This window comes from Pongo abelii, chromosome 12 (assembly GCF_028885655.2).
Source record: "Pongo abelii isolate AG06213 chromosome 12, NHGRI_mPonAbe1-v2.0_pri, whole genome shotgun sequence".
Classification (NCBI taxonomy): domain Eukaryota; kingdom Metazoa; phylum Chordata; class Mammalia; order Primates; family Hominidae; genus Pongo; species Pongo abelii.
The window spans coordinates 70,567,653-70,583,775 of NC_071997.2; the positions used below are offsets into that span (position 1 = coordinate 70,567,653).

Consider the following 16,123-nt stretch of genomic DNA (forward strand, 5'->3'; position numbering starts at 1 on the left):
TACTAAAAATACAAAAAATTAGCTGGGCGTGGTGGTGGGTGCCTGTAATCCCAGCTACTCAGGAGGGTGAGGCAGGAGAATCGCTTGAATCCAGGAGGCAGAGTTTGCAGTGAGCCGAAATCACGCCATGGCACTCCAACCTGGGTGACAGAGCGAGACTCCATCTCAAAAATAAATAAATAAATAAATAAATAAATAAATAAATAAATAAATATTTCTAGTTTTACAGGTCAGATCCTTTTCAAAAGGTTGCCTTTTTTCAAATTTTGAATTATCAAAATTCAAATTATCCCATGTTAAATCTTTGCTAAACAACATTCTCATTGGCTTAAAGTGGATTAAGCCTTAGTTTGTTACCCTCAGGAGATCACTTGAGGAAAAGAAAATGTTGGAAGAAGAGAGAAATCGGATCCTAACTAAACAGAAGCAAAGAATGAAAGAATTGCAGAAACTCCTGACAACCCGGGCTAAGGCTTATGACTCACATCAAAGTTTAGCTCAAATATCTAAATCCAGAGTAAAATGTCTCAGGTATCATGAAAAAATCTTGAATCTCCAGACCACTGGTTTTCAAACTTTCTTTTTTTTTTAAATCAGTAGATAGTAAAATATGAGCAGATTGAAAATAGCATTAGTGTTTTAGCTTATGGATTTAAATTGTCATCAGTTACTTATGTTTAGCACACACACACTTACCTCATGGTGAGAACCAACATATATACTCACCTTTATGGTGAGAACCATGAAGCTATGTTGATGAATACAGACATTTTCTATTGTGGCCTTAGTTAATGGTTATAATCTTATACCAATATCTGATCTTGTTGTTTATATTATTTTTGATTGCAGTAAACAGATATATCAAAGAGCTTTGTTCTAAGGTTTGTATGAAATCCGATAGCACAAATTAACACGTTAAACATCGGTTATGTGATGTGTTCATTAGCACATATGTTAATGTTTAGTAGTATGTGTTGCATTTTGTTAGTTTCAATATAAAAATATTCACGGAATCCTTAGAACCCCTTCACTAGAATTCTGCAGTACAAAGTTTGAAAACCAGTGTTCCAGATGTTGCACATAAAAATGTTGATGTTTAAGTAGGAAAATATCTCCCTCAAAGCCAGGTAAGTAATATGATTTATTACTTTTTAATCTGATTTCTAAATATGCCTATGTGCTTTTAATTACAATGAGTATTCTTTTATAATTTAGCCTTAATCCATTGATAAAGGGAGCTTAATTTGATGAACTTGAGCATAATGTTTCTTAGAAATAGATTACTTACCCTTAGGAAGTAAACTATTAATAGCTTTTTATTTTTTATTTATTTATTTTTTTTTTGAGACAGAGTCTCGCTCTGTCACCTAGGCTGGATCCCGAGTTCAAGTGATTCTCCTGCCTCAGCCTACAGAGTAGCTGGGATTACAGGTGCTCACCACCACGCCCAGCTAATTTTTGTATTTTTAGTAGAGATGAGGTTTTGCCATGTTGGCCAGGCTGGTCTCAAACTCCTGACCTCAGGTGATCTGCCTACCTCGGCCTCCCAAAGTGCTGGGATTACAGGCATGAGCCACTGCGCCTGGACAATAGCTTTTTCATAACACCAACTTGTGTATAATTAAGACTAATTATCATTTAAAAATATAATTATTTTCCCCAATCCATTAATCTTATTATCTTGGTAGCAATTATATCTTACATAGAGAAAATAGTGTAGTTTAATTTATTATAGGATCTTGCTCAAACAGTGAGAACACTTATGGTAAATTTATATATTTTGGTTCCTGTTTCTCTTTATGTTATATTCTCATGCTCTTTACTTCTCCTTTGACTTGCTCCCATTGAATTAACTTTGCCACTAACCTGTAGGAGATCTTATTTAGGGGAAAAAAATAACAGCAAAGGCTGGATGCCATGGCTCATATCTGTAATCCCAGCACCTTGGGAGTCCAAGGCAGGAAGATTGCTTGAGCCCAGGAGTTTGAGACCAGCCTGGTAAACATAATGATACCCCCATCTCTACAAAAAATTTTAAAAAATTAGCCAGGTGTGGTGGCATGCCCCTGTAGTTCCACCTACTCAAGAGGCTAAGGTGGGAGGATCATTTGAGCCCAGGAAGTCAAAGCTGCAGTCAGCCATGATTGCACCACTGCACTCCAGCCTGGGCAACAGAGAGAGAACCTGTCTCAAAAATAATAGGCCAGGCGCAATGGCTCATGCCTGTAATCCCAGCACTTTGAGAGGCCGAGACAGGGAGATCACCTGAGGTCAGGAGTTCAAGACCAGCCTGGCCACATGGTGAAACCCTCGTCTCTACTAAAAATACAGAAAATTAGCCAGGCGTGGTGGTGCACACCTATAATCTCAGCTATTCAGGAGGCTAAACCCAGGAGGTAGAGGTTGCAGTGAGCTGAGATTGCACCACTGCACCAGCCTGAGCAACAGAATGACACTCCATCTCAAAACAAAAAATAAATAACAACAACAGTAAAATAATAATAATAAATAAGAGCAAGATCTTGTTTTCAGAAGAAATTCCTTACAGAGAAGATAGCTAATTTGTTCTAAAATTTTCTTGGTTTTATACACTTATAAATGAGACAAGAGGGCTTTCATTCATCTCTTCAGGTCAGTTTGAAGTCCCTTAATATATTTATGCCTTGAGGATTTCAGAAATTAAAGTGTCCAGACTATTCCTAGAGCATAATATGTGTGATCTGAGAACCTAGGATTTTATTCTGCATTCCATGAGAATTAACCAGTATAGAAGAGGAATCGAGGTAAACTGTGAACTGTGCTCATAATTTCTGATTTGTCAGCTAAGCTAAATGTTATTTCTTTTTTTTTATTGACTTTGTACAAGTTGATAAGTTAAATGTTACATATGTAAGTTCTTATTTCTTAGACGATCTTTTAAAATTCCATTGCTTTTATTTAATTTTAGAAAGAGCGAAAAGGAAAGGATGAGAGAATACCAACGAGAACTAGAAGAAAGAGAAGAAAAATTAAAAAAGAGGCCACTGCTATTTGAAAGAGTTGCTCAGGTTGTGTTTATTGGAATTTAAGAGCTATTGTCAGTTTTTTTGTTTTGTTTTGTTTTGTTTTGTTTTTACAGCTTTAGCTCCTAAATTTACAGTCCATTTTTCTTATGTGTTATGTAACTGTTGAGATACATTATTGTTGTTTGTGTTGGCTTCATCATATCAGCCAATGAGTAATTTTGCTTAAATCTGAGCATTTAGCCAGGTGTAGTGGTGTGCACCTGTAGTCCCAGCTACTTGGGAGGCTGAAGTGGGCAGATTGCTTGAGCCCAAGAGTTTTGGTCCAACCTGTGCAGTGTAGCAAGACCTCATCTCAAAAAAATAATCTGAACATTGAATCTTTTTGATGAAGCACATAAGTTTGATAAATGACATGTCAATCCAGTAGTTCGTAAAATAATTTTGCAAGCTGGTTTCTAATGGCTGGTCTTTTTTCAGTACAAACTTGGTTAGATATTAAAATGAGGCTTCATGATATCACTTGGAGGTCTTTGAAGAATTAAAAAAATGAAACAAAGTGGCTGATTGAATCAGAGTTATTTCTGCCAGTTTTTTTTTTAAGTGAGTCTGTAATTCAATCTTCTCTGCAATTACTAAAAGAACTTCCTTTCTATAGGAAAAACAAACTAGTCTTACGGACAGTGGACCCTGATTTACTAAGTTTATGCCCAGTTTTACAACCTTTCCCTTAAGGGAAATTTGTCAATTTTAGGTCATCTTCTCCTTTGTCCCATAGGGGAGGCATCTGTATGGGTGACATGGCTTAACAATGGACAAAATCACTGGAGGTTACAGGTTCTAAATTGTGAATTTGAAGCTGTTATAATTGGACAATAGACAGTTGGAGAATTTACCTGTAACAGATGAGCATAGTTACAGAACTGTACTTGCCAGTGACTCATTGAGGACAGTGGACATGTATTGTGGGTGAATCTGCACATTATAGTCTCTCAAAGTTACGTAATCTTTTTGCTCACTGATCTAGATATAATTTTATATAATGCCTTTCATTTTAAGGGATGGATTTTTTTAACATCTTTATTTCAACTTTAGGGGGGAAAATCATTTTAAGCTGTTCTACATTATAATCATAAAGTGATTGGCTTTTGGCTCAAAGACATTATCTCCAGCTCTGAACTGCAAGTTTTTTGTCTTTGCTTTTTACACTGCTTCTGGGTTTTTCTTATTTATTTGTTTATTTATTTATTTATTTTTTCAACTTTTATTTTAAATTCAAGGGGTATATGTGCCGGTTTGTTACAAGGGTATGCCAGGTGCCGTGGCTCATGCCTGTAATCCCAGCCAGCATTTTGGGAGGCCGAGGCAGGTGGATCACCTAAGGTCAGGGGTTCGAGACCAGCCTGGCCCACATGGTGAAACCTCATCTCTACTAAAAATACAAAAATTAGCCAGGCATGGTTTTGCGTGCCTGTAGTCCCAACTACTTGGGAGGCTGAGGCAGGAGAATTGCTAAAACCTGGGAGGTGGAGGTTGCAGTGAGCTGAGATTGTGTCATTGCACTCCAGCCTGAGCAACAAGGGCAAAATTCTATCTAAAAAAAAAAAAAAAAAAAAAAAAAAAAGGGTATATTGTGTGAGCTGGGGTTTGGGGTATGATTGAACTCATCACCCAGGTAATGAACATAGTACCCAATAGGTAGGTTTTCAACCCTTGCCCTCCTCCCCCCAATAGGTAGGTTTTCAACCCTTGCCCTCCTCCCTCCACTCTCCCTCTTATATCCTCCAGTGTCTGTTGTTCCCATCTTTATTTCCATGTGTACCCAGTGTTTAGTTCCCACTTGTAAGTGAGAACATGGGATGTTTGGTTTTCCGTTTCTGCTTTAGTTTGTTTAGGATAATAGCTTCCAGCTGCATCCATGTTGTTGCAAAGGACATGATTTCATTCTTTTTTATGGCTGTGTAGTATTCCATGGTATATGTGTAAAATATTTTCTGTATCCAATCCACTGCTGATGGGCTGGGTTGATACCATGTCTTTGCTGTTGTGAATAGCACCAGCACTTGTTATTGTCTGTCTGGTTTTTTTAGAAAAATATTTTTAGAGGCAGGGTCTCACTCTGTTGCCCAGGCCAGTGCAGTAGTACAATCATAGCTCACTGGAACCTTGAACTCCTGGGCTCAAATGATCCCCAGTATGAGCATCCCCAGTAGCTGAGACAAAGGCCCACATCATCATGCCCAGCTAATTTTATTTTTTGTAGAGACTGGGTCTCACTGTATTGCCCAGGCTGGTCTTGAACTCCTGGCCTCAAGTGATCCTCCCACCTCCACCTCCCAAGTTGATGAGATTACAGGCATAAACCACTGCACCTAGCTTTTGTCTTTTTGTTATAGCCTTCCTAGTGGGTACAAAGTGGTATTTCATTGTTCAGTAACATTCTTTCAACTGTTCTTTTATCTTTTTCATTACAGACTCTATCTACTAGCTTATTGATATGGTAGGTGAGGATTTAGCTGTTTTAACACGTCCTCTCGGAAGCACACTTACCTACCCTTTCAGCATCTTGCCATCCTTCCGTTTCCCAGTCAGCTGTATCACAGTTAGGTCAGAATTCATTGTTATAACTTAGTAAACAATGTTGGCAGCTGAGCCCTATATTATTATCATCACATTTCCTTTTTTTTTTTTTTTTTTTTGAGACAGAGTCTCGCTCTGTCACCCAGGCTGGAGTACAGTGGCACAATCTCAGCTCACTGCAACCTCTGCCTCCTGGGTTCAAGCCATTCTCCTGCCTCAGCCTCCTGAGTAGCTGGGATTAAAGGTGCGCGCCACCACGCCCGGCTAATTTTTTTGTATTTTTTAGTAGAGACAAGGTTTCACCATGTTGGTCAGGCTGGTCTCGAACTCCTGACCTGATGATCTGCCTGCCTTGGCCTCCCAAAGTGCTGGGATTACAGGCGTGAGCCACCGTGACTGGCCCATCACATTTCCTTTACAAAATTTTTTTCTTGTGTTAATAATTACTAATTTTGTTTGGTCCTCCCCCCACCTTCCCTCATTCCCCACCAATGTATGTATGATTATTATTCTTAAGCTTTTCTGTTAGCTCTCAAAAATCCCCCTCAAACAGTTAAACACATTGGTAATTCATCAGTTCCTTTCCTCCCCTGGAGCCCACAAGTGTCCTGCTCCACTTTGGAATGGTTTCTCTCTAGGTCAGCAGTCCTCAACCTTTTTGGCACTAGAGACTGGTTTTATGGAAGACCATTTTTCCACAGACCAGGGTTGCGTGGGGTGGGGTGGATGGATGGGGGAATGGATCATTTCAGGATGAAACTGTTCCACCTCACATCATCAGGCATTAGATTCTCATAAGGAGCCTGCAACCTAGATCCCTGGCATGAGCAGTTCACAATAGGGGTCACCCTCCTGTGAGAATCTAACGCTGTAGGAGGCAGGGCTCAGGCCATAGTGCTCACCCTCCCACTGCTCACTTCCTGCTGTGCAGCCTGGTTCCTAACAGGCCACAGACCTGTACTTAGTTCGTGATAGCGACCCCTGCTCCAGGCCTCTGGCATAAGCAACATCTTAGGACCTTTTTCACTGTTATACTGGGGATTAGTTAGATATTAACCTGGATTTATCTACATTTCTTGTATTTCTTTTCAAATCACTGTTATTTTATTCTAGTTCTAGAAGATTTCCTCAAATTTATCTTCCAAATCTGCATTTTTTGCTTACCTAATGAAAAATGACATAATTTCCAGAATGCTTCCCAATTATTAAATATTCCTTTGGTATTTTTCATGGGTGCAGTACTTTTTTTTTTTTTTTTTTTTTTTGGGACAGGGTCTTACTCTGTCCCAGGCTGGAGTGCAGTGGCATGATCTCGGCTCACTGCAACCTCAACCCCTTGGGCTCAGGCGATCTTCCCACCTCAGCCTCCCAAGTAGTTAGGACTACAGGCACAAGCTACCATGCCACGCTAATTTCTGTATTTTTTGTAAAGACAGGGGTCTTACTGTGTTGTCCATGCTGGTCTCAAGCTCCTGGGCTCAAGAAATCCTCCTTTCTTGGCCTTCCAAAGTGCCGGGATTCCAGGTGTGAGCCACCACACCCAGTCTATCTTTTATATCTCTGAGCATACTGGTGATATTGTCTCAGTTTCCTTCAAGTTCCTTTTTCTCTTTTTTAGCCGCTTGTCTATCATATTAGAAGCTTTCCTCAGATTATCTTTGGTTGTCTGTTTGCATTTAAGAGGGAAACTGCACAAAGCTATTTGGAAGCTGGTTTCTAATGTTTTTTGAGAGGTTGCTGAAAGACAAGCACTCCACTAAGCACTTTATATGCTTTATCTTAACTGACCTTTACACTGCTCCTGTGAGGTTCTTATTTCACAGATGAGGGACATCTTGAGGCTTAGATGATACAACCAGAAGAAGGGGAACCAGGATTCAAGCCCAGATCTGACTGTCTTCATGTGATTCTTTTATCTATCATATTGTTTTCCTGCCCCCTTCTCAACAAATGCTTTTCGAATATCAGAAAATCCCTTGAGACCCTTAAAGTCAGATAGAAACAAGACAGACAAATGTAGTCATTCAAGACACACAATTGCAGCAATTACAGATGTGTGTTGAGACTAAATTGTGAATATGATTGTTTTGGAGGTTGGGGGAATGGTCAGATTGATATGTTTTTTTTTCTGTTAACCTCAATTCCAGGGAGCAGGTACATAACCTGGGAATACTAATATTTGTGTTAGTGGCATGCGAGGCTTGTTCCAACAGGTCTAGAAAAAAAAAAAAGGAAAGTAAATAAATGCTAAATTAAAGGAATCATTATGGATGATACTACAAAACAAGAAAGAAAGTGTGAAGTATTATTTGGGAAGACCAATATTGAACACATATGCAGCAATGATTTATTATAGTGCTATTTGTCTAAGAAATATCTTTTTTTTTTTTTTTGAGAAGGAGTCTCACTCTGTCACCCAGGCTGGAGTGCAGTGGCTCGATCTCAGCTCACTGCAACCTCTGCCTCCCGGGTTCAAGTGATTCTCCTGCCTCAGCCTCCTGAGTATCTGGGATTCAGCTCACTGCAACCTCTGCCTCCCGGGTTCAAGTGATTCTCCTGCCTCAGCCTCCTGAGTATCTGGGATTCAGGCGCGTGCCACCATGCCTGGCTAATTTTTTTTGTATTTTTAGTCGAGACGAAGTTTCATCATGTTGGTCAGGCTGGTCTCAAACTCCTGACCTTTTGATCCGCCTACCTCAGCCTCTCAAAGTTCCGGGATTACAGGCATGAACCACCACATCCAGCCAGAAATATCTTTATATTAGAAAAATTAGGCCAGTGACTCACACCCTATAATCCCAACGCTTTGGGAAACTGAGGGGAGAGGATAATTTGAGGCCAAGAGTTTGAGACCAGTGTCTACTGTTCTCACTTTTTTTTTTTTTTTTTTTTTTGAGACAGGGTCTCACTCTGTCACACAGGCTGGAGTGCAGTGGCGTGATCTTGGCTCACTGCAACCTCTGCCTCCTGGGTTCAAGTGATTCTCCTGCCTCAGTCTCCCGAGTAGCTGTGATTACAGGTGCACACCACCATGCCCGGCTAATTTTTTTTGTATTTTTAGTAGAGACGGGATTTCACCATGCTGGCTGGGCTGGTCCCGAACTCCTGACCTCAAGTGATCCACCTGCCTCGGCCTCCCAAAGTACTGGGATTACAGGCATGAGCCACCATACCTGGCCTACTGTTCTCATCTTCATATCTGTGTGTACCCAATTCCTGCCCATTCAGCTGGTCATTGAGAGACCTGTCAAATTTTCTTCCTAAATAATTTTTGGATCTGCCCTTCACCATCCTTGATGGTGAAATGCCAGGTGGAACCTTTATTTCCTATCTGAATCATAATAGTTTGATTGATTTTTCTGCCTTGCTCTTTGCAGAACCATTCATTGTATCTTCACCTTACCATTTCCATTCCCCTACTAAAATGTTAACCCTGGGTAGACAATTAATAAGCCTTTATAACAGGGGCAATCATCCATTCTCACCAATTCCATTTATTCTCATTTTCAATGAATGATATCAAGGGGTCTTCTCATTAACTTCTCAAAAAGTATATACAGAGTTACTGTGGCAGTGAATCACCATTGCTTTTTTTTTTTAGTACATTTTTTGCTGCAGTCTATTTTGCTGGAACTGTTGTTGCTAATTAACAGCTGGTTTTTAATAAATTTGCTTGCAGCTATTTGCTTTGCCCATTTATAGGAGTTAATTGTGGTCTCGCTGCTGCTGAGTGATTCCCTAACACAATATGCCTGTGATTCTTTACAGAATAAACTATGTTGTCCTGTTTCTTGGAAATCACAGGATTAATTAACTGAGAAGATGTTAAATTGAATTATAAACCAAAGTCAGATGAAGGCTTACTGGCACAAATTTTGACTAATGTCTTTTTAATGTCTTATATATTTAATTTGCTGAAGTCAGAATATGCTGTTGGTAATGCATTCAGAGCTAGGTTTGGGGTTTCTTTATTCTTCTCTGTAGTCTTTAGGGTATAGTTCTTATTTCTCATTTTGCCCTTCCTTTCAGTTCCCCAAGGCTTGTCTGTTGATATTCACAGACTCTGGATGGGTTTTTACTTACTTTTCTAAAAAATATTATTGTTATTCACAGTGAGTGCATTTTAGCAGCAGTGCTTCTTTTTCAGTTTTCCAGAGTGTCAGGAAATGCACTGGTGATACTTTTATCCATTGTAATCAGTCCTTGCTATTTTGGGTTCTCCTGTGTAACACTAGACTCCATGGCCCCTCATCATACTAGATTTGGCAAATATCTGACAACTACGTTGCTCAAGTCAGGCTTTAGGTCACCTTCAAACTCTAGGACGACTACTACCACTTAGAGAAAGTAGCATGATGTAATATAAAAGACCTAGGAAATGGTCAAGAGACTTGGTTCTACCACTCACTAGCCTTGTGACCTTAATCAATTTCACCTTTGAGGCAGGGGCCGGGGGAGACTTGGTTTCTTTATTAAATACGGGGGTTAGACTGGGTACTCCTCCACACCCTTCCCAGTATGAATGCCGTTGGTACATTGGAACCGGGCCATTCCTAGTATTAGGAATGCTTGCTTTAGTTGGAGGTCCAGAGGGCAATTCTTGGCCCTCTAACAGTTCAGATCCACTCATGGGAGCTAAAATGGGCTAAAGTCGAGGCACTAGTGTGAACCGAGTCACTGTGTGGCTCCATAAAGCCTGCCTTCTCTGGAACTGTGCTGAGAGGGTCATCACAGTTCCAACAGATCTTAAAGCCAGGAAGTGACATTCTACAGATTTGAACCCAGTTCTAAATTCATATTCTTTTTGTTAAATCCCTTGCTTCCTCCACAGAGTAAAGATTACAACACTGGTGCTTTTATCATCTTTAATGGATTGGGGATATGGCTTATAAAGAGTAAAAATTATAGTAGATACATAAAATAAAAGAAATTGGCTGGGTGCCATGGCTCATGCCTGTAATCCCAGCACTTTGGGAGGCCAAGGCCAGTGGATCACTTAAACTCAGGAGTTCAAGACCATCCTGGACAACATAGTGAAGCCCCATCCTACAAAAAATACAAAAATTAGCTGGGCATGGTGGCACGCGCCTGTGGTCCCAGCTACTGAGGTGGGAGGATCGCTTGAGCCCAGGAGGTTGAGGCTGCAGTGAGTTGTGTTTGCACCACTGCACTCCAGCCTGGGTGACAGAGCAAGACCCTTTTTCAAAAAAAGAGAAAAAGAAAAATCCTCTGACAACAATTATTGCATGAAATCTTTTTTTCAGATATCTTTATACAGTCATAAAAGTATATAAAACCTAGGTACAATATAAAAAATAATTATAGATCAATCTAATGTGGCCGCCACCCATGTTAACAAATAGACCATTGCTAGCACCCCAAAAACCCTATGTGCCCTTGCAGATCACAGCCCTCTACCTCTCCCCAAGAGGTAACCGCCATTCTAACTTTCAGGATAAGTATTTCCTTGTTTTTCTTTGCAATTTTACAGTGTGTGTACCTATCCTCAAAGAATATAGTTGTTTTGCCCATTTCTGAACTTTATATAGATCATACAATATGTACTTGTCAGTGCTTTGCTTCTTTTGCTCAGTATTATATTTGTGAGATCCATCCATGTTGTGGCATGTAACTGTAGTTCATTCATTTTCCTTGCTTTATTTCACTCCATTATAGGAATAGACCACAATTTATTTATCCATTCTGCTACTAATAGGTATTTGGGTGATTTCCCATTTGGGGTTATTGAAGGACAGTACTATCCTGAACATTCTTGTACATGTCCTCCCTTGGGACACATATGTGGGAACTTCTCTGGGTATATTCCTAGGAGTGTAGGAGTGTAATTGTTGGTCATAGGGTATGCAGATTTTCAAACAACTGTGACTGCTGAACTTAATTATCACCAGTACTTTTAATCCATTTTTTTTTTTTTTGAGACAGAGTCTCTCCCTGTCACCCAGGCTGGAGTGCAGTGGCGTGATCTCCGCTCACTGCAAGCTCCGCCTCCCAGGTTCATACCATTCTCCTGCCTCAGCCTCCCGAGTAGCTGGGACTACAGGCGCCTGCCACCACATCCGGCTAATTTTTTTGTATTTTTAGTAGAGACGGGGTTTCACCGTGTTAGCCAGGATGGTCTAGATCTCCTGATCTCGTGATCCACCCGTCTCGGCCTCCCAAAGTGCTGGGATTACAGGTGTGAGCCACTGCGCCCGGCCTAATATATTTTTGATGAAAATTTAAAGTCTTCTATTCTCGTCTAAAAAGGTTTGTCTTTCCTATAGAAAAATGCAAGAATGGCAGCAGAAAAGCATTATTCTAATACCCTAAAAGCACTAGGAATATCTGATGAGTTTGTTTCAAAGAAAGGCCAAAGTGGAAAAGTACTTGAGTACTTCAACAATCAAGAGACGAAAAGTGTCACTGAAGACAAAGAAAGGTAACATATATAAGATGTCTGAATGGCTTACCTTTGAAAAAATTATTACCTGCAGAAAGGCACAATTTTATACTATATATATTTTTTGTTCTATATTGTTTTAAAAAGATCTTTTACCCAATAATAAAAGACATATGAACTATTGTAAAACACACTGATATTTTAACATGTTTGACACATTAACATTCACATGAAGTATTTTATTTTTAAAGCAGAATAACAGATTTCTTAATGACATCAGTAACAAAAATAATAGCATGCTTTCAAATGAAGTTTAAAGAACCAATCACTCAAATTTTGAAATAAATTAGTTTTCAGGAATATTAAATTTCTCAATGGGCACTTTTATAACGTTTTCTTTCTTTTTTTTGAGTTGTCTTGGTAACAAATTGGAATTCATACACTTGAGGAAGACTGGCTACACGGTGGCATACTTGCAGAGGGTTTGTTTACCTTTAAACCAACTCATTTTTCCTTTGAAAGACTGATAAATTTCTTCCCCTAGCTTTAATGAAGAAGAAAAAATAGAAGAAAGAGAGAATGGGGAAGAAAATTATTTTATCGATACCAACAGCCAGGATTCTTACAAGGAAAAAGATGAAGCCAATCAAGAAAGTGAAGAAGAGAAACCTGTTGAAGAATCACACTGAATCATCAAGGCCTCCTCTCTATGCCTTGCTGTTGTTTGCAGTGTCAGGGTGTCAGCAGCCACATTTGTGTTTAGAACATCTGTGGGGACGCCTCTGATATGTGCAGGGCTGTTGATCAAAGTCATCTGTAGCCTGAAAAGCCTGAATCCAGCTGATTGGTCATTGATCAGTTAGAGTAAGGCTTTGCCTATTCAGTTTTAAAAATCATTGTGTATTATCTGTTTGCAACTGTGATTTTGTATTTTTAAAAAGTAAGAACCACAGCTGTCACAAACTGATTAGTTATAAAAATATACATTATTTCATTAATTTTACTGGAAAAAATGGCTTAGTATTGAAAGGAGAGAGAAGTATTGGTCTTTGGTGATTTACTTTTTAAAAATTTTAGAAAGTGTGAATCAATAAGTATTTTTAATTATACTATTTGCCCATTCTTTTTCTCTGCAATACATTTCACAGAATAAATCCTCTAACTTGTTTTGCTGCTCTGAGCCATTTTTAAAAGTATAGAAAAAAGGCCGGGCGTGGTGGCTCTCGCCTGTCATCCCAGCACTTTGAGAGGCCGAGGCGGGTGGATCACGAGGTCAGGAGATTGAGACCATCCTGGCTAACATGATGAAACCCCGTCTCTACTAAAAATACAAAAAATTAGTTGGGCGTGGTGGTGGGCGCCTGTAGTCCCAGCTACTTGGGAGGCAGAGGCAGGAGAATGGCATGAACCCAGGAGGCAGAGCTTGCAGTGAGCCAAGATCGCGCCACTGCACTCCAGCCTGGGTGACAGAGCGAGACTCCGTCTCAAAAAAAAAAAAAAAAAAAAAAAGTATAGAAAAAAATGGATACTTGCAAATTTACATTTATTTTTGCACTGAGAGTTTACTGTTAAATGGTCTACACCATCATCCCTTTTTCTTTTTATCCTTAGTTCTAGTCCAAATTATTTTTGATATGTAAATTATTAGGAAAGTTTTTATACTAGCTTTTTTAACCCTATGTATTATTACAGATGGAAGTAATTATGGCATGTATGAGTTATAATCTAAATTAGGGGCAAGTATCCCTGTTTTTTATATGATGAAATTGTGCATAAAAACTTGGCTAAGGCAAGTCTCCAAAGTAATTCAGATTTAACTCTTCACTGCTAGACTCAGTTGTGTTCAACTTTTTACATATTATTGCCAACACACTTTATCTCTCTGTGTACAGTGTTAATCTGATTTTATAAATCTATATTTTTTTCTTTAAGCAAATTTTTGTTTTAAAATTTGAAGCCAATCATAAAGATAATACAGCATAAGACATTTTCTTTTCTAAAAACAATCAGCATCATTTTAAAAGGATGAACTAATACAGGTGTATGTAATAGCAGTGTTTCCAAACTGGCAATTTATGCTTTAAATTTAAAAATAAAGTCATTTTTCTCCATCAGGGGCAAATGTTTACTTGTAATTTTCTTCTTACAGTTCGTGTTAAATTACTTTTTACTATTATTATATTGTAAACTCCTTGGGATTTGGCACCACTTAAAAATTCATCTTTGTATTCCCTTAATATTTGGCACAGGATTGTACATATGGTAGGTACTTAATAAAGGTTTGAATGAGTCTGTAGATGAATATGGTTTTTATATACTTACAGCTACTTCAGAATGAGTACACATGGGATTAAAAACATTTCCCTCCTAGCTCATTGGGAGCCTGTGAAACACAATCTACAAATTGTAATAGTACTTAAAACATTACTTGCTTTCAAGGATTCACTCCACAGCCTGTCCCTTCTCAGTTTCATGAGGAGAGTGTGGGCTTTGGTCATGAAACACTTGGCTTCAGGACCAATCTCGTTTTCTTACCTTTAAAAAAATGGGAATAGAACCTATCTTGAGTGGCTGTAGGAAGGAATGGATGACATCATATGTGGAAAGTTCTTTGCAAACTGTGATATTCAAATGATGGTGTCAGAAGACAGAATATTCCTGAGGAAACTATTAACTTAAAATATTTGTACTTAAATGAGATACACTGTGATTTAAATATTATTTGGTTAGAAATAACTTTTGAAGCACTTTGTTAGACATGATCTGGTAAACACAGAACCAAAGTTAAAAAAAGAGAGAGACACTGACAGTTTCAAATCATTCTATGCGTATCGCTGTTCACTTTGGGAGGCCGAGATGGGCGGATCACAAGGTCAGGAGATCGAGACCATCCTGGCTAACACAGTGAAACCCCAGCTCTACTAAAAATACAAAAAAAAAATTAGCCAGGAGTGGTGGTGGGCGCCTGTAGTCCCAGCTACTCGGGAGGCTGAGGCAGGAGAATGGCGGGAACCCGGAGGCGGAGTTTGCAGTGAGCTGCCATCGTGCCACTGCACTCCAGCCTGGGCAACAGAGCAAGACTCTGTCTCTATAAAAAAAAAAAAGCCTAAACGTTAGCTGGGCGCGGTGGCTCACGCCTGTAATCCCAGCACTTTGGGAGGCCAAGGCGGGTGGATCACGATGTCAGGAGATCGAGACCATCCTGGCTAATGCGGTGAAACCCCGTCTCTACTAAAAATACAAAAAATTAGCCGGGCGTGGTGGTGGGCGCCTGTAGTCCCAGCTACTTGGGAAGATGAGGCATGAGAATGGCGTGAACCCAGGAGGCGGAGCTTGCAGTGAGCGGAGATGGCGCCACTGCACTCCAGCCTGGGCGACAGAATGAGACTCCATCTTAAAAAAAAAAAAAAAAAGACATCAAATTGACAGCTGAAAGATTACTTTAGCAGATCACATCACACAGTGATGGTCAGAAGTCAATTGGTTAAATCAAACATGTTTTCAGGTGTTAGGTAACTGAAAATTTTTTACATTTGTATCATCTGAATTGGCTCCAGAATTCTTTTTACCTATGAGATTTTCCTTATACAAGAGTAACCTAACATCAAGAAAAAGGTTATGCTCTTTTTTTCTTTCGTAATATTACTGGGTACCCTATTACTTCATACTTATTTCCGCAGAAAAAATGGCCTGGGGACTTATTGGAGGATGAAGTTATTTTACACATACACAAACACACACGTATATATGTATCTATAGATATGGTGGAAGTCTGGATGCAGTGGCTCATGCCTGTAATCTCAGCACTTTTGGAGGCAGAGGAAGGCGGCTCACTTGAGGTCAGGAGTTCAAGATCAGCCTGGGCAACATGGTGAAACCCTGTCTCTACAAAAAATACAAAAGTTAGCCAGGTGGGGTGTCATGCACCGAGTAGTCCCAGATACTCGGGAAGCTAAGGTGGGAGGATTGGTTAAGCCCAGGTGGTTGAAGCTGCAGTGAGCCCTGATCACACCACTCCAACCTAGGTAACAAAGTGAGACCCTGACTCAAAAATAAAATACATATATGATGGAAAATTTAGCAATTTTTTTTTTTTTTTTTTTTTTTTTTTTGAGACAGAGTCTCACTCTGTCGCCCAGTC

At 39.5% G+C, this 16,123-nt stretch overlaps 1 protein-coding gene across 6 annotated transcripts in view; it reads left to right on the top strand.

Moving 5' to 3' along the window:
• FAM161A (FAM161 centrosomal protein A) overlaps positions 1-14,278 on the top strand; it is a 29,439-nt gene extending 15,161 nt beyond the window's left edge. For 2 of the 6 annotated variants that reach the window (NM_001374141.1, XM_054546195.1), the window contains 4 exon segments: positions 364-531; positions 2,948-3,047; positions 11,867-12,021; positions 12,527-14,278. In NM_001374141.1, the coding sequence (NP_001361070.1) occupies positions 364-531; positions 2,948-3,047; positions 11,867-12,021; positions 12,527-12,671 (568 nt within the window). In that variant the 3' untranslated portion in view covers positions 12,672-14,278. 6 annotated transcript variants of the gene reach the window in all.
• The last annotated feature ends 1,845 nt before the right edge of the window (positions 14,279-16,123 follow it).